The sequence below is a fragment of the Anneissia japonica genome, unplaced genomic scaffold (assembly GCF_011630105.1).
Source record: "Anneissia japonica isolate Jap-2015-1 unplaced genomic scaffold, ASM1163010v1 scaffold287936_len456577_cov159, whole genome shotgun sequence".
Taxonomy (NCBI): domain Eukaryota; kingdom Metazoa; phylum Echinodermata; class Crinoidea; order Comatulida; family Comatulidae; genus Anneissia; species Anneissia japonica.
In genome coordinates this window covers 184,220-203,403 of record NW_022718077.1, presented here as the reverse complement: position 1 = coordinate 203,403, position 19,184 = coordinate 184,220, and the positions used below count along the sequence as shown (strand labels likewise).

Here is a 19,184-nt window from a genome sequence, read left to right as displayed (position 1 = left end):
TCTCACTTCTAGAAGTAAACTGAGGAGGACTAATGCTCTTTTGGAGTTCTTTTCAATTATTAAACTCTAACTTGCAGTGATTGCACCGGTTATCATCATGTGACTTTATAAAATTGAACAAAACAAACACAAAACTAACAACCGAAAATGCTCGAATAAGCGCCGTTGCGCTTATAAAATGTTTGGAGGCTCACAGTGCGGCGCTTATAAAAAAATATTGGCCGGCGCTTTCCATGCCCGTGCCCATGTTACCTATTTCACGTATTCCTGTATTTCAGCAGACCTATCGTAGGTCCTATGATCGTAAACAAACGTTTATAAAGAAATGCTTGTGTCTTCAATGTATTATTTATTTTAACACTGCATACATTGTATTTAAAACGCTTATTCAAGCATTTACGGTACAGTACAATAATAGGCCTTATTATAATAATTATAACAATAAAACCATATAGACTAAATCGACTTTTTATCTCCATATTGATTTATAATATCAATTATATTAGAACAGGCATTATTGAACGATTTTCAGTTCTACAGCTTCAAATAAAATGAAACAAGGATTGTGTTTATTCCTTTTCTACTACACTCTGGTCACAAGCCGTCTTTCGACACATTCTCAGCCTTTTGTTCTTCACTGACCATACCGCATGAATACCATATCACAACAAAATGTTCTCGTACTGTTTGGCTTAAAGAGCATAGGGGCCTATAACAAATCAAAACCCCCGTCCCTAATCCCTGATTTACATGATAATATCTCCAATAGTTACCTTAGTAGCAGTGTTGATATAAACATCCCGAATATACTATAAAAACGATCCAAATTGTGCTGTTTTCTGATAAAATAAGGAGCTCGACAATTGCCTTACGCGTTCTTCCACCTGCATTCCAAAGCCTATACAGGTGCTGCGACCAGGATATTGAATAAAAATGACATTTAGATCACAACACACATTACGACGGTGTTTTAATCACTATATCATACATTGGATGGCCAAACCATGCTTAGTTTAAGGAGTAGGATTAGTTAAGTATCATTTTTGTATTCTTATATGTTAAGCGCATAGAGGTCTATGTGATATGCGCTCTATAAGTCGACCATTATTATTATTATAGGATACCGGCTTATGTTTGAGTCTCAGTAGAAGGGAAATCAGATTTTCCGTCCTTGGGTAATTCATTAAGAGACAGTATATATATATATATATATATATATAAATTAGGCATCCATGTGATTGGGGCACGTATGTTCCGGTCCTATCATATGTAGTGAGACTATCACGAGAGACAGAAAATATACACGAGTTGTCGACCCATCAAAATTATCAAAATATTAGAAGTAATAAATATAATAAAGAAAATAATAGCAATAATAAAAATAATAATGGCGGCTATTTTAATACATAGTAATAGAAATGATATAATGATAAATCATGGTAAATAAAAAAAATGGTAAATAAAAAAAGCACTTAATAAAATTACCAGAAACGTGTCAAAATAATGACAGCTGTTTTTCACATAGTGTATTTTACATACCGTAGTGTATTTTATTAAGTGCTCTTTTCTAAAGGTTGTAGGTGTATATAATGAAGCAGGTGAATATGCAAAATATAATTGTACCTTTTTTGACAATAGCTCGGTTCTGTTGTTTAGTATTGATTATCTGTATACGACTAAAGGAAGTTTCTCGGTAATTACAGTGTTTGGTTTTTTTTTCGATACCTTCAGAAAAATGGGATAATCCAAGGGTAATTGGAAGGTATTCGGAACACTTTTTTTTCTCATTTATAATCATATCTATTGTAATTGTTTAGTCAATGAAGATGTGTTATTATTTGTTTAATAACAATTCTAGTTTCCATTAGTTTAATTCTGAAATGTGTAAATTATTATCATTTTAACGTAGGCCTACTGCAATTCTCCCCTATATTTTTAGTGGAAGTTTGTACTTAGGGGGGTTTTTGGGTCCCTCCGATGCAAGTTTTTTTTTTCTAGAGGGGATCCAAGATAATAATGCGATGATTTGAGCTATTTTTTTTTCGCATCACTTTTCTTACCAATATTTGTTTTTGTTATCATTCATTATTATCTGAATAAATATATTTAAAATAAAATATATAGGACAATGCTCTGTCAACAATGAACCATTTGATATTGTAGGGCGTGTTGCTTTCTTAAGATTTCTAAACGTGAGAGCACTGTGCTGTTTCTGTGTTTGAGGGTGATGCCTAATTGTGTTCTGTGTTACGGGTTTTCAACTACATATTTTGAGCTTGACGTATTTCGTGTCATTGCTTGAATGAACAATGGCTTTGTCGATGATAGAGGAGATGAGGCAATTTCCCTAAAGTGGGCATTAATCTATTTTCTGGCTACGCAAATTAAAGTTGCACTGCATTTAGAATTGCTACATCCTTAATTTTCTTCACCTCTGCCCCAACCATTGAGCTGAAGTGAGTGTGGACACTTCTTATACTTAGCCCCTCTCCCTCCCCATTCCCAAAATCTCAATGCCATTCCATGATCAATGACTCTAGCTACAGGGCTGGTCACGTCACACTAAGCAATATGTTTTATGTCCACTCTCGAATTGCGTGGTGGCATATACAAGACTTATTTATTTCAACAATGTTTGTTTAGTATCATTGATAATATTAAATAACCGACTTCCCACGGGTGAAATACTACTGTATAATGGTTGCAACAAGTATGATTGAAGCCTATGACAATCACTGTAGGCCTATATACTCGCGTATAAGACGAGGCTTGAAATAGCAAATTACGATCGAAAAAATAGAATAAACTTGTAGATATTTTAAATCATGTTCGTCTTATGTGCGGATTGTCCGTAACACGCGAACTTACTGCAATGAAGCTATTTATTGTTAGTAAGATTGAACGCAATTTTAAATACGGGGAAATAAGATTTTGACGAACAATTAAAAACTCGTACAGTAATATGGTAACATTTGGAAGATTAGCCTTGCATTTGGCTCCGTTTTTAGCCAGCTAATTGCAGTATCAGGCCCATAAAAGTAGGAATTCCGACCATGACACGGAAGGTCGTCTTATACCCCCACCAACCCCACCAACACACAATACAAAAATCGTTAAAAAAAATCTTCCCAAATTCTGGGGTCGTCTTATACGGGGAGTCGCCCTATACGCGAGTATATATGGTACCATTTTAGCACTACATTTTACAGTACATTAATCTTCAACAAACACCACACTATAAGACATTGAAAGAACAAGTCAACACGAGCACTTCTACAAATCCATTTTAATTCACTACGTACATAGACAACGAATATGCACTTCTAAAAGTGTCTTACTAACAGTTGGCAACCTGCAATTTATTTACATGCACCACTTTTCATGTGGCACTTTAGACATCCATAAAAAAATGAACTGTACTCCATTGTTCAATCTTCTTAATGCTTTTAACATTTTTTTTAAAACAGTAACATTGGTAATTGAATATTTTAATTTATTATAACAATAAATAGAAAAATGAAAAATTCATTAACAATAAAAATGAAATAATAATAGGTCTAATACTGTACCAATAAATAATAATAATGATGATAATAATAATAATAATAATATTAAGGACAACGTAGTGAAAGGCTACTAATGAAACAGGATTATGTAACGTAGACCTTTTTTTTAATAAAACATGAAATCAGTTTTAAACATATCAAAAATTTAGATTTTTTATGTATGTACAAACAATTTTTTTCTAATAGGCAGTTGAAAGCAATTAGCACATATTTAATGGTTCTCTCGCCTAGTCCCTAACCCTACACTTTAAAAAGGTCAGTATATTCACAACAGAGAATGCTGGTTGATAGATGCTTATTTCACATTTTACAAATTTAATCTTTCACATTTTAACAGTTTTTAAGTGATGAAGGAGAAAACTACTATTACTATTATTAAATAATGTTAAATAAAAAAATAATTTAACAACATCATTAGAATTTCTAGTCATATTTAGATGTGCATTACTTTATATATTGTTTGTGGCTTTCAAGTATTATTAGGAAAAGCTGTTACAATGAACGGCATTGCTGGGGTGTAGAAGCAGTGTGTGATGCTAATGGCTCCATCAGTTCCACTTATCTACTTTTACATATTGGTCCTCATCTGCTCAGTGGATTAATGCCATCTTTATTTCTTCTTTTTAGGGCGCCCTCTGTTGTCTGGTGTTCCATCAGCTTTACGTTTCTCACCCTTAGACTATGGAGAAATAAAAAAATCATAACTCCAGTTATTGGGTCAACAATTAATATAACACACTTCAGGCAAAAACAATAGATGCTTTTGAAGAATACTATCTCTTTTTGGAAGGCTAATGCTTTGTCTAGATTATCAAATTTGTATGCCGCCCATATATAGTAATGATGTGCCTATATATGGTCATGATGTGATGTCATGACCATATTTAGGCATGACACTATTGTTGTCTAGATAGGGCTACAATAGTAATGATAGTAATAAAACCAATATCATACCTTGGGTGTCCCTAGACTGCCCTTTGGTCTTCCTTTCTTCTTCTCCTGTTTCTCCCTTTCTTCAAGTTCTTGGTTTTCACGTTCAATCAGAGTAATCAAGGTGTTGCAGCGTCGTTGCAGCTCCTGTCAAAGGTCAATCAAAGGGCATAATATCATCATCATCTCTGTATCATTATCATATCACATCTTCTTAATGGTTTTCTGGGTATCCTTCCAGATTGTGTCAGTGACAGCTAGGGCAACAGTCTATGCTGAATGTAGTCATATTTAGGCAAAACTTTCTTAATACCTTGTTTAGAGAACACTCCAACCACCACAATGTTGATTTCAAATAAAAATAACATTAATTCTTCTCCAGTTAGCACACCAGTATATTTTAATTATTATTATTTTATTATTATTATGCCCTCTGTTCTCCTAAAATCTCCAAAAATAATATATATCTATACCTTCCTTAATTATATAAATTTAAAGCAATTATCAATCTCATTACTACACTGTTTACATTCACCAGTAATTTTTTTTTATATTTTTTCCTCTACATAAATGCTTTGGCAAATTAATTTTGCTAAATTAGAAAACAAAATTTTACTTGTTTTTGCTGCAAATCCTTTCATGATCTTAGAAAAAATAAGTTCGCTAAACAAGCAGAAGTCAAACATTTTCTTACCATAGCAGTTCGTGATTTAATAAACCAATCAAATCTAAACTGCGGAGCTTGACGTACTGCAGTTCGAAGTTCATCGTACACATTCTCCTTATCGAATCCCAGCTTGTGCAGCATACACACAAGAAATCGATCTTCTTCTTCAGTCCAATTCTTTCCTTTGTTCGTACCGTATGCAATGCGGAGCTGATAAAATGGAGCACGGTATCTGGCCATCTGTAAACAAAATGAAAAAAGTGGTAGTTAAAATTATCTACTTGTCCACTTACAATCTTTAGTTTTCACTTTGTATTTTTAGATCAATACTAGTTTACCTGCAAAGAGCCAGCCTCTGTTAGGCAGTTGGAAAATTGTATGGTACTCTGGGAGAATATTACCAACAGGGTCTTTTTTTCACAAGAAGGGTCTTAACATAGAAGATGCCAACAGCAATACCTGTTTTGTTATGTCACTCATATTCTTCATACAATTAACTTTCTTTCACTGTGGTTTAGGCTACAGACCATAATTATTGTAGGGATCGTGAACTAAAACCAGGGATACTCAGTACCCGCCAGACATTGACGATGCGATTCCATGGAATGCAAAACGACGATGCATGCACAATGAATTGCTTTTTTAACGATGATCTGCTCAGGATGCCATCAACAACCAGCAGATGGCGTCTCGTCATCAAGTGCCTAGTGGAGATGGGTTCGTTGGCTGACAGTAACACAAGGCAGTGTGTGCCGGTTTCATTGTGCTCTTGAGAAGTAAACAGTGAACTGATAAAATACCTTAGCATCCAGGGCCTTCTTGATGCTGATCTTGCGCTGAATCTTGGACTCTCCTCTCTCGATTTGTGCCAGAATACGATCAATATCTTGAAGTTCTCTGCAACGTTCCCAGAACACTGCCATGTACTCTTGTACCTGAAACAAGTTAGAATGATTATATGTTTGGTAAAAAGACACCTTGCTGACAAAGAAAATTACCACTACTAAATCAAAGCAATGATGATGTGATATAGTAAATAAGGTAAGGCCTTTACATTTTAATTACACACATAACATCATGGTCGTCAACATCGTGATCATCATTAACCTTGTCATTTACTGTTTCTTATAACTCCTGTGTGGACAAAATTAACTCTATTGAAAGAATTACTTCTGTGGGGATAGAATTATTTCTCATAAATTCTGTACTATACAGAAGTATGTATGATGCAGAATTCATTCTGCCAATAGTGCAATCACCTCTTCTGGTGTCTTGCCTTCGATTTCTCTTGATATACTCTCCAGATCATCCCTGCCATACTTTTCATTTGCCTTGATAAACTGATTGAAGTCTCGTTTTGACCAGTTGGTAAAACCCTATTAGAAAACAAAACATTAATTTTGATAAAATATTATTCAGGGATTAAAATCATCAACAATACACAGTAGGCTTAGTAAAGCTTAGTAAAGCAAGCATACTATACCCATGGAATATCCAGCGTGGGATTCACACCGATAAAATAAATGACCAATGACTAATAGAATGTACTCTTGAAGTTTGGAAACCACATTATCATTAACATTCAAAACACAAAATATTTATGATTAACCTAAAATATTTAAGGCATTTGGCTGGTGCATGTATAATTTTAGAATTGATATTGCTATAGTTTTACCTGCTCTAGCAACTTCTCCTTTTCTTCCAGCTCTTCCTCTGTTAGTGGTTCTGCTTCATCAATCTTCCTCTGTTCTTCCTTACGAACCTTCTGTGCATCCGGTATCTCCGGATTCAGTGGCACCTACAGAAAATGATATTCAAATTAATCATCTGACAACTATAATTTGTAAAACATGGATGTATGCAGTGGTAAAATAAGTACTCTCTTCTCTTTGCACATCTAATTCGCAGCAGTGATAAAGGAATGAGAATGAATATATGGTAGTAGACTCAACATGCAATACTCTGAGATGGATGATTCTATTATCTTTACAGGGTGTTCTATTTAAAGGGAAAATGGCTCCTTAATGCTTGATAAACTTAAGTCCAATTATCAATGGTAAGACTCTTAATTGCCATCAAAACAAGCCATGAAACTTGTATGATTTAATGGAAACACAACACAACCAGGGGCGGATCCAGAGATGTCCGAAAGGGCGGGAGGCGATTGAGACAACGCTACACTATGGGGTCTGCAGGCATGACCTCGCGAAATGTTTTGGGCTATCAGTTATTTTTGTTTTCTTCTTTCTTTCTTCCTTTTCATAAAATAAACTCTGTAAACAAAAGTTAATTATCAAAATTAGGAAGTCGAGTTTACTGGTCGTTGAAACAAATCACAGATCTTGTAGGATTTGAACCCAAGACCATTGGATGGTGAGCTTCTCAAACACCTAGCTAGATTTCCATTTCATATTACAATACAGAATATGTTTTAATTACCTTGTAGCCTATGGATTTCCGGAAGTAGTGAATCTCAGAGTCAAGGAGTTCAAAAAGCCTTGGCGGGAAAAACTGGAAGTCTTGTACGTTTGGTTGTTTTGGGGGTCTTGGTGCCTAGATGAACACACAAAGTTACTGTCAATATTCATTGATAAAACATTTCATAGACAGAATCTATAATACAGGGTGGTGGTAGAAATAATCTTTGAATCATTATTACATATTTCAACAATACTGTTTATAAAGAAAATAGATTTTATAACAATAATCTGATTAGTACCTTTGGCGCTTTTGGCTCGCTGACACGTAATGCTTCCCTAAAGTAGGCATCCACCGCGTAGTTCGCTTTACGCTCACGCTTCGGTGGCTCGATCCAGTGGATGCCGGTCGTTGACTTCTGTTTACCCTTGTAATCTTCACCTTCAAATGAGTAGATACTGGTGCTCGTCTGCTGTTCCTCGAGACTGAAGTTACGAAGGGCGCTCTCACCAAGATCATCAAGTTTTTTGCTTAACTCCTTAGTCTAGATAAATACGAAAAAAGTAAATTTAATCAATCTTGAAAAAAATAAACATCTCAACTACACCATTACTCTGACGTATAACTAATACAATTGGGTGTTATTGTATGTATTAATTGGATTAGGACAATAAAATCCAATCAGAATTGGTTTTAAAACTGGTGTGACATTAGCCACTGCCAATAATTTAATGAATATGTTCCACTTACTTTAGTCTCTCCTTTCTGAAGGATAGCATCAATATCAAGATCGGTAATTGTGCTTTCTTTTCCAGAGAAAATAAAATTAGCGCCGTGTCGAATCATATTCAACGCCTCATCTTTGCTCATCTTCACGTGGGAGTCGACTAAGCGCCCCTGTTGGATTACGATACCATCCAGACGAAGCTTCATCTCAGCACGCTCAATGATACGCTCTTCTACGGTATTCTCGGTGATAAATCTAAACACATGCACCTGTTTCTTTTGTCCAATACGATGCGCACGATCCTGGGAGAGACGAAGATAGGATCAACATTTAATATTATATATTATTTTTACTGACTTTTAAAATTCAAAACCCACACATATTAAACTTATATTTTTCTCTGGAGCAAACACGGCAGCAAAAGGCGTTTTGAAATCACAGCTCACTTAGATAAGCTGACAACCTAAACAAATGAACAAAAAACAAGCTAGTAAGATAATAAACAGATGTTAAACTATTAGAATGTTTATGTAATGACATGTTATCTAAGAAATTACAATGCATAATGTCTGATGCTACCCACCCAGTCCATGATGCTATTACTCTCAGTAAATCTGGTAGATTAATTCACCCTAAAGTTAAGACTAACCAGTTTAACAATTCGTTCATTCCAATACTAGTCAGACATTTTTATATGCAGTTCAATAGATAGTTTATCTTGCCTTTCCATCACAACTCAGTAATCCTTGCAATGTATTTTTTAAATTTAAGCAATTTCTGTTGTGCAACTTGTATATATTTTAATTATCTTTCTATATTTTTTTTTTACTAATATGAGTGTATTTAAGGATCCATATCTTGTGGCTGTATTTATACCGTTGTGACAATAAAGTTTTATCATATCGTATCGAATCAAACCCAAATTGGAGTGAAATTAAATTTTATAATATATAAGAAAATGAACAAATAATGAAATAATTACCATAGCTTGCAAATCTACTTGTACTTAAATTGGAAATCATCATTACCACCAGGGGCTGGATTCGCAAAACAAAGTCTAAAATAGTGTTGCCTCAGTTATATATATATATATATATAATGTAAAAGTTAATAATTATGAATAGCCAAAGAAAGATTTTCTCAGGAATAAACTCGGCACCACAAGGTGTTTTGAAATCGCAGCTCACTCAGATAAGCTGACCCCAAATTTGAGTGAAGTTAAATTTTATAATACATAAATAAAGTTAAATAATGAAATAATTACCATAGCTTGCAAATCTACTTGTGGATTCCAGTCACTGTCGTACAATATGCAAATGTCCGCTGTAGCCAAGTTGATTCCAAGGCCACCGGCTCTGGTACTCAACAAGAACAGGAACTTCTCACTATCCGGACTGTTGAACTCATTAATACTTGCCTGAAAGAAATAATTGCAAAAATATTAACAATAACATACAACACGTACAGCTATAATATCGGCGCTGGTTTGAATGGCAAGCTCGTCTATGGTTCTAGTGGTGGAACAAGTCTTCTCATAGGCCTAGGGTACATAACTTGGCTTATCCAGTACATTTTTCAAGACAATTATTACCCCGGTGTACTGGTTCATTTAGCCCCTGCTGTGGACAGATGACCGTAGCTGGTACCGGTTTACCAGGTAGCTCAGACACGAAGAGACCCTTAGGAGAGAAGCAAGTTACTGTATGAGCTAGTCCACACCTCAAGCTATTTGAGACCGTTTCGGTGTAAAGCGCTATATAAATCTAATAACGTTACATTACATTGTTTTTGATATTGGAAGTGCTAACCTCCCAATTCCATGATTCTGGGTTCAAATCCTTAAATTTTAAATTTGTCAGACTTCAAAATGTTTGATAAGACTTTGAAATGCATGCTTACTGTTCTTTCTTCATGAGGCGTTTGACCGTCCAGTCGGCAATACTTAAATCCTTTCCACGAGCAGTAATCTTCCAGGATGTCTAATACACGGGTCATCTGGCTAAAAATCAGGACACGTGAACCTAGAAATAATGACAATACACAAGTTGATAAAAAACATTCAAAAAGCACTAAATGATGTCAAAGGTAAAGTTCAAAGTTCATTATCTGCATCAATGCCCAACAAACAGATGTTTATCTCTCAGACATGCTTGATCAGACTTTGACTGATAGAGCATGAATTGAACTCAGGAAACAGGAACTGGAAGAGGTACCACCAAGGCATCACTAGCTAGAGCCTCACTCTGCTAGATTAACTAGATTTACTACTCTGCCAGCTAAGCCTTACTCCACTAGAGACTCTGACAGATATTAGCTAGGCCCACTCTGTTAGCTTTAGCTAGTGGCACTACAGTAACTACAGCTGCCTTCAGCTCCACCCTGCTAACATAGCTAGTCCCACTGGCTAGCTACAGCCCCAACTTGCCCTAGCTCCACTCAGATACAGCTCCACTCTATTAGCTACAGCTCCGACTCCTAACTATAGCCTAGACAAATGATGAGTGATAATTTTTGCTCTATTATACAAGAAGTACGCAAGTCATGTTTACCTTGTTGTTTCAGCCTTGTTAATAACTTATCCAGTACAACCATCTTACCACTGTTGTCAACAAGATGCTGATCAGTGGTGTAGGGAGGGCCGGGCTCTGCACCGTCAAATAAGTATGGATGGTTACTACATTTACGCAAATGCATAAGGATGTTCATTAGACGGATCTTCTCGGTTTTACCGGCGCCATTTACAACATCGATGTCCTTCATTAGAATCTTTGTATACCTGAAATCAAAAATTCCAACTCCATGTTGTTACAGTATTAACTAGAGCATTTAGTCCATAGTGCATACCTCTGCCCTGTGTCTGAATATCAACAATAAGCATGTTGTGTATGATGAGCAAAAACTGCAGCATACCTCCAAAAAAAACAATGGAATCGCCAATCGTATTCAGGTACATTATTTTCATGAGTGCTGCCTGAATATGACTGGCGATTCCGTTATTTTCTTTTATGCCTGCAGGTACATAATTGACTTTTCTTTCAAAAATTGAATGGTAATGGTATCTTTCCACTAAATTTTATGTATAATGATCCATTCATTAGTTCTTGTGTAATAAGAATGCAGTAACCATGATGATGATAGTTCTAATAAAATACTAATAATAAGTAACAATAATAATGTTAGTAAGTTATTTTGTATCTGTACGGTAGTGTATATACATTTTCTAATACAGCACATTTTCTTCGTTGTTAAGTAATCAAGTAATGGAATTGAGAATAATTTTTTTTTTAATTGTTAAATATCATTTTATAATTTCAAGACATTTTATGATTAACTTAGGAATGTTTTATATAACATTTTTCAGAAGTTTATGTTATATCTACTTATGTTTTGGAAGGGCTCCCACTCGACAGTAAATTGAACCATGTTTTTTGCAGTCCCCTGTCCCTCATATTTCAATCTAATCTTTTCCTTACTGCAACTGTTTTTGCCAAATATTATGTATTGAGACAAATAAATGAAATTAAAAACATAAATATTGACATAACAATAAATGACCTCACCATTCTCTCTGCATTTTACTCAGACCAACGTAAATCTTCACCTCCTTCTTTGGAAGTAGAGCTTTCTCTACATCACTCTTTAAACGTCGTAGCAAGAAAGGACGCAGTACCTAAAGATGGACACAAGAATAAATCTTATTCAATAGTTTATCCAATCCTAAGAATTTTTACTTAGATCAGCAAATATTTCTGTAGAAAAGTAATGAATTCTTTGTATATTTTATGTTGGAATAACATTTAATTGACCGCAAAAAATTCCTAACCAAAATAGAAAGCACAATAACAAGAATGTAAGTAGCTAAGAAAAAGACCAAAAAATTATTTTTTTAGGCAGTAGCTAAATTTTTACACCAGTCTTCAACAAATTGTATGTTTACTGTATGTATGAATTGAATTAGGGCAATATCACCCCATTAGAATTAGTTTCAGACTAGTTTAACAATAGCCAAAGTCTTTTTAAAATGTGGTCTAAAGAGCTGTAACCACATACATTGTGAAGTCTCTCAACCAGCTGCTTGTCATCCAGACATTGGCTAGTGCTGAACCACGAGTCAAAATCATCGGATGAATTGAAGACGTCAGGGAGCAGGAAGTTCAGAAGCGCCCATAGCTCGTGAAGGTTATTCTGCAGTGGTGTGCCGGTCAACAGCAGACGATTTGTTGATTTGAATTCACGAACAATTTCTGACAACTGCAAAGAAAAATGTTAGTTATGAGAACGCGATAACAACTTTTTACAGTTCTAGCTCAAAATGCATGCCTCATACCACTTGAAGGATGGAAATTACAATAAAGTTACCATATTTACTCGAATAAATGCCCCAGGACCCTTATTGTTGAGAAAAGTTTTTGTTGCGGCATTTATTCAAGAGAGGCCATAATTTTTTTGGGTGTAAAATGAATACCTATATACTCAAATAAACACCCCTTAATTTCAATGTAAATGTGGAAATACAACACATACCGTAGTTCCTCGGGTATAATCCCAATCCTGACTTTACGCCCAACTCCGCGTACAGGCATTTCCCCGGGCAAAGTCCCAGGGTATAATTTAGGTGAGTAGGCCTTGCCTAGGTATAGGCCCAGGTCGGAAAATTTAACAAATGCTCACAAAATATAAAGGATTTGGCTCTGAATTCGGCAGACCTGAAACTCTTCCAATTGATTAGACCAGACATTGGTCGTCGTAAGGTTGAATACAAAGCCCATTCTTGTAAATTCTTGTTGTTTACTCAGTACTGTCGCTAAAATAAACAACCTCGCTAGCTGCGGCTAAAAATAGGCAACACTGCGGTCCGTCCCTGAAGAGACACGCACAGTAGGCTGATAGGATTGTTAATTCACAGCGTGAAGACTTACGTGTTCCACAACAGTGGCTAAAAATAGACAACACCACGGTCCGTCTCTCAAGAGACCCACTCAGCGGGCTGATCGGATCATTTATTCACAGCATGAACACTCACATGTTCCACACAGAGATTCTCGCTGCTAAAAATAACTTGTTACATCATGCATTACAAGTGGGCGGTCTCCACATGCAATGGGTGATTGGTTGGATTGGTTGTTGCTGGGCAAAAAATAACCTACGACGTCAAGAAAGTTTAGGCAAAGGCTGGCCTAGCTCGAGGTAAGGCCAAGATATGTCCTCTCTAGCTAGGCGCTTGGCCCAGGCTTAGGCCTACTAATTAGAGTGTTCCCTTCCCTTTGATGTTCGAGTAACTCTGATTTTTTTTCACTGGAATATGGTTTAGGATAGGTCACTGAATAGTAGGGCAGTTGTTTTAATGCTTCTGCTACCTTGCAAACCGATCGTCATTTTCGTTATTTTCATGCACACAGGAATACCTGGGTATAATCCCACCCCCAAAATAGGGCCAATTTCGCGTTCATGGGGGAGGGGGTATGTGATTATACCCAAAGAACTACGGTAATTACTGCCAAAATGTGTTATTGCATAAAAACTTATTGATCTCAACCAGGTTAGAAAAAATGTAATTTTGTAATTAATGAATGTGTTGAGACGAGGGAGGCGTTTATTTCAAATGAATACGGTATTTGAATCAGCAACCTCAACTTACCTTTGACTTTTCGTTTTTAATTCTGTGTGCTTCGTCTATAACGAGATAACGCCAGTTAAATTTTTTGAAGACTGATTTCTCTCGGATAGTCATCTCATATGAGGTAACACACACATCCCATTCACCGGGCATCATGACGTCTCGTATAAAAGTTTGCTACAAATTTAATAAGGCAAAATTCACATAAACCTTTGAAACACACGTTCTACAACATATTCTATAGTCAATAAGCAAATCTTTAACTACATACAAATCTAGATACATTATTGTTCATCATGTTGAATGTAAACAAATTGTTATAATTTCTTAAAATATAATTTTCAAAATACAATAAAGTCTTATATGTTCTATTGTTAACTGAAATACAGCAGTGACAAGTATCAAGTTTCCAATAAATATGAGTATGTAACATTGACTAAACCTGGGCATAAAAACAAAAGAATACAATAATCTGTCAGTCTCAAAATTGTTTGATCAAACTATCCCTGACATGGCATCAAGCTAAAATTAAAATATTCACACGTCGGTTAATGTCTGTTTGACAATGTTCTACTTAATAATACGTCTAATCAAGCATTGTTGAGGCCGGCAGAAAAAAATCTGACAGACATACATAATCTCTTTTAACACACAACTTTTAATCGAACAATATCTGAGACTCAGGTATCTGATATTGTACAAATTATTTCTTATGTTTCTTAAAAAAATACACACCCTGGTCTCTGCATCCCCAATTAGACAGACACTTCGTAGGGATGGACACCACCGCTCGATCTCTGCCATCCAATTGGCCAATGTTGATTTTGGAACGATGATAAGATGAGGACTAGGAATGTTGCGGTAGTGCTTCATGTAGCCAAGAAGAGAGATGGTTTGCAAGGTCTTACCGAGACCCATCTCATCGGCGAGGATGCCGTTGATTCCATTTTCGTAGAGCGACACCATCCAGTTGAGACCGCGGATCTGATAGTCTCGCATCTCACCTGACTTGATGTAGCTGGGGTTTTTCTCGAACTGTGTGATTACATTGGTCGCTTTGCGTGCTTCCGTCAGCAACTCCTCGTCTTCCTCTTGTTCGGTCATTCGATGACGATGGCTAGAATGTTCAAGGTTAAAGGTTATGCATTTATACGACACAAAATACAAGGGTCTCTAATTGGAAAAACAAGAAAAGAAAAACTCCAAGCCAGCACTTTAATCGCAGTAAAAAGGAGACACAGAACACAGTAATAGTGTGACAGAAAGAAATTTGATTTGACAAAAACATGTGACATGCCTAAATATTGGCATGATGACATCACATCATGACCATATATAGACACATCATGACTATATATGGGCACATCATGACTATATATGGGCATACACCAAAATTTGAGCGTGGACAAGGCTAGGTTATTCACAAGTTACCGAACGTGATCTAGATCACCATACTCACTCTCCAACTGATGATAATTTAGCTCTGTCATCTTTTTTTGAGCGAGGGCGCCCTGGCTTCATTTTTAAAGGACTTGTGGGTGATTTCATGGAGTTTGTGTTGCTCATGAAATGCGTGAAGATCTCTGTCTGCTGCAGCAGGAAATCAAACCGAGATGCTCGATCTCTTTCCTAAAATATACATAAATATAGGAATATTAACTGGTCCTTATGTTAAAATAATATGTGAGAAATAGAATAGAAATTGTTAGCTGTGAATTATATTATCTATTTTTGTGGGAATACCTTGAAACTAACTCAAATTTGTGCAGAAATTTGAACCTACAGTACCATTTTTGTTCACTTGATTTGGTAAATAAACATATTTTTTACTTGAATTGAATTAAAAAAAATGAATTGCACATAGGCCTAAACAATTTTTAAGTAAGTGAACAAATAATTTAAACTTTAGCTTTGCTGTTTTACAGTAGTCAATATACTATATTTCACATATTAAATATACAAAAATACATACCACTTTGGCTTCATATTCCTGACCATCTGGCTTTTCCTTTGCCCCTGGTGGTGTTTTCAGCTTCAGTGTCTTCAGGAAAAAACAAAAAAGATAATGTCAAACTGCAACAATCTCTCATAAATGTAGACACATACAATACAAAAGCACCATAAGAAACTAGCTCAAAAATGCATGGAAAATCGCTAGCTAGGAAATATTGGTGTGCAGAATACTGCATAAATATACTAAGTTCGCCGTGGCTAGCGATATGTTAACGTATCTTAATTTCATTTAGGCCTAAAAAAACTTTACGTCGGCGATTGCCGAATGCTGGCGCTAGTTTTGAGGGCTGCGGTATATTAAGTTTAGGTCAAGGCCAAATTTTCATGAAAATCTGTGTGGAAATCAGCCCTTATTTTCCGAAATGCATGGATGGACGAATTTCTAGGCCTAGGCCTAATTTCTGAGCGGACGATGTAGGCCTATTCCCCGGACCCCGTACAGTCTGGCACTCCTGCTGCTGCATAGAGACTTGCTGAGTCTCTTGTTGACAGACGATTGCTGCAACAAGAGACAATTCAACAACAAACTAGGCTAGGCCTAGAGTAGTAGTACTAGGCTAGGCCTAGCCTAGGCTAGGCCTAGTAGCAAATGTCAGACTGAACCGAACCGAACAAAACTTAATACTACTACGGACCTACTATGCTACGGTACATACACACAATTCAAGCCAATGTTTTATTGAGACCTAGGCCTCTGGGTGTCTGTAGTGCTGCTTGCAACCCTAGACCACTATGTCTAGTTTAGGCTCGAACCTACATTATAGGAAATGTAGGCTTAGGCTACACCAACCAAGGAAGCGTACGCAGTAGCTAGGCTCCTCTTGGTCATCTTGGATGCTTTCCATTCAACAACCGGCGGGTCATCAGTGCAGTGAGGGTAAAATAAAATCAGCATCTAACATCTAACAGCTCTCTGATAAATAATAAAATAATAATGTTGTAAATCACATAAATTACACTTACAGGCTCCTGTACAATGGTTGCAGGCTTTGGTGGACTTTCCACGTCCGACATTTTTATCAGAAGTTTTTTATAGCCTACACAACAAAGATTTCAGAATCGCACCGGACACACAAAAGATGTAGCGGCGAATTACAAATAACCTTTGACCTACTCCAGACGTTGATAAATTTGTTTTAACAATTAATACTTTATTGTATTTTTTAAAGAAATTAATTTCATTTAATAATAGCATACCGTCAGATAATCATTATTCATCCTAAGCTATTACTCTACTTTACCACTTGTTTCATAAATATAATAAGTCTAAGTGAGTGAATGGACCATGTAAAAGCCTAAATAATCCGCGCGCAAAAGGATAATCCTACAGAGGGCGGGATTTTGATTCAATCAATAATACAGTTTGTCAGACAGTTAATAGCTCATGGACTGTGGTATACAAAAAGTATTTTTTGTTTAATCATTATCAGTAATTTTCTTGCATTTGATATGAATAAGTTTCTCATCCAGGCCTACGATGCATACAATACATTAAACATAACTTTGATTGACTTCAAGTTTGCCAACTGTCCAAAACCGGAACACTATTTAAAAAAAAATTTAAAAAAATCCAAAAAAAATTCGTGTACAAAATAAAAGAATAAACTGCAAATAGGCACGTATCATACCAATGTATCCATAAATCACTTCAACAATGACTTATTTTAGGCAAATAGCCCTCTACACAATTCACGTATAAATGTTCAACTCATGTACCCCCCTAGGCCTATAAATGTATATAGCCCTTATGGTTTTTTAATCTTTTACATCGTTATGTATTATAATATTTATAATAATGTGCCCGAATTTCCGTGAGGACAAATAGGGCCTACATTCCGAATCGGTAATCGTCTAACGAAATTAGAATTAAAAACACCGGGAGACAAGGTGAAAATATCCATCTTTGAAAAATCTTTCCCCACCCCTTGACAATGCATCCTCTGAAAGTGCCTAAAATTCTTTGCACGCATTTCTTGTTACTGTAGGCCGATTTTCTCTATAAATTGCACATTTCAGGGAGTTTTCATCAATTCCGACGAAATTAGAATTAAAAACACAAAAATATTTTGCCCGCTTCGCGCGCATTTTTTAGGGATTTTTTAGGTTTATCCTTTTAAGTTATTTAAACACATAATAGTCCCAAACTCAAGAAAGACAAATTTAAGACAGATCGTTTTAACCTAAAAGAAGGACCTCAACGTGTATTGATGGTGAAAGATTATGTTTGTAATAAATAAAACCACGATGAAAATGCTTCTACCGTTTAGTTTCAAACACACGTGTATGGCCTATATTATAAATAAGATATAAGCCCTATGTCGTATTGTTTTCTATATGGGGAGTGGGGTGGGTATGGTAAATTACTAACCGGGAAAATAAATACCCACTCTGACCCAAGACCCCTGTTACGCGCCTGGTGTTAGCGCCAATGTGTACCCTTGTGCGGACCGTGGGGATGTGCCCCCTCTGAAGCTGGAAACCTTGTTTTTGCAAAATAAATTGATGCAATTTGCTATTATAGGCCTAATCAATAAATTCCTCATAAACCGATATAACCTTAAACATTCTTGGAATTGACATAACATTACTGTCGTAGTACACACCTTTCAGTGTGAAATGTGGCTCTCTTTGCAAGCACATCTAACATCTAAGGAAATAAGAGCTTAGATTTGTACCAGATAAAATAATTTTGTGATCAACATTAATACATTATGCTAATTTTCATTGTAAGCGCATAAGGCAGTGCAAATTATTTCTGTGACAGTCTTTTGAAGTGTGTAAAGCTCCATTTTATCCCATACATAGTCAAAATATTGGGGGGGGGGGATGATTCAATGGACCCCTTGTCAAATATTGGGGGGGGATATATCCCCCATACCCCGGGATCTACGCCTATGATCTTACCGGTAACAAATCAAATGTTTACAAACTTGTTTGTGGGACAGGGCTACGTATCTTTGGCCCCACCTTTTGAATAATAATTGATTGATTGGTCAGTTGTTAAGTATGATAGCTAGCTGTAGATTTATATGTGTTGGTTGTTCTTCATAGTCATTTTTCTGGAAACACAGCATATAAGAAAGCTCAAGTCTTCTGCTCAATGTAAATTCCCATACAAAAATTTTCTATAGAATTCTATTAAAAAAATTCTATAGATTTTCTATATAGTATTCTATAGATTATCTATAGAAAATTTTATATAAATTCTATAGAATATTTCAAACAAATTCTATAGAAAATATATAA

At 35.8% G+C, this 19,184-nt stretch overlaps 1 protein-coding gene across 1 annotated transcript; it reads right to left on the bottom strand.

Annotated features, from left to right (window-relative positions):
- Positions 1 to 3,271: 3,271 nt before the first annotated feature.
- LOC117110433 (SWI/SNF-related matrix-associated actin-dependent regulator of chromatin subfamily A member 5-like) lies at positions 3,272 to 17,056 on the bottom strand. The gene is made up of 19 exons (XM_033253137.1): positions 16,902 to 17,056; positions 15,898 to 15,966; positions 15,385 to 15,554; positions 14,661 to 15,042; positions 13,947 to 14,102; positions 12,359 to 12,559; positions 11,869 to 11,978; positions 10,858 to 11,084; positions 10,208 to 10,329; positions 9,573 to 9,725; positions 8,332 to 8,610; positions 7,883 to 8,125; positions 7,603 to 7,716; positions 6,839 to 6,961; positions 6,423 to 6,539; positions 5,964 to 6,098; positions 5,191 to 5,403; positions 4,521 to 4,643; positions 3,272 to 4,245 (listed from the first exon to the last, which is right to left on the bottom strand). Exons 1-19 carry the CDS (start codon positions 16,950 to 16,952, stop codon positions 4,177 to 4,179), a joined length of 3,057 nt encoding a protein of 1,018 aa, XP_033109028.1. The 5' UTR covers positions 16,953 to 17,056; the 3' UTR covers positions 3,272 to 4,176.
- Positions 17,057 to 19,184: the final 2,128 nt, after the last annotated feature.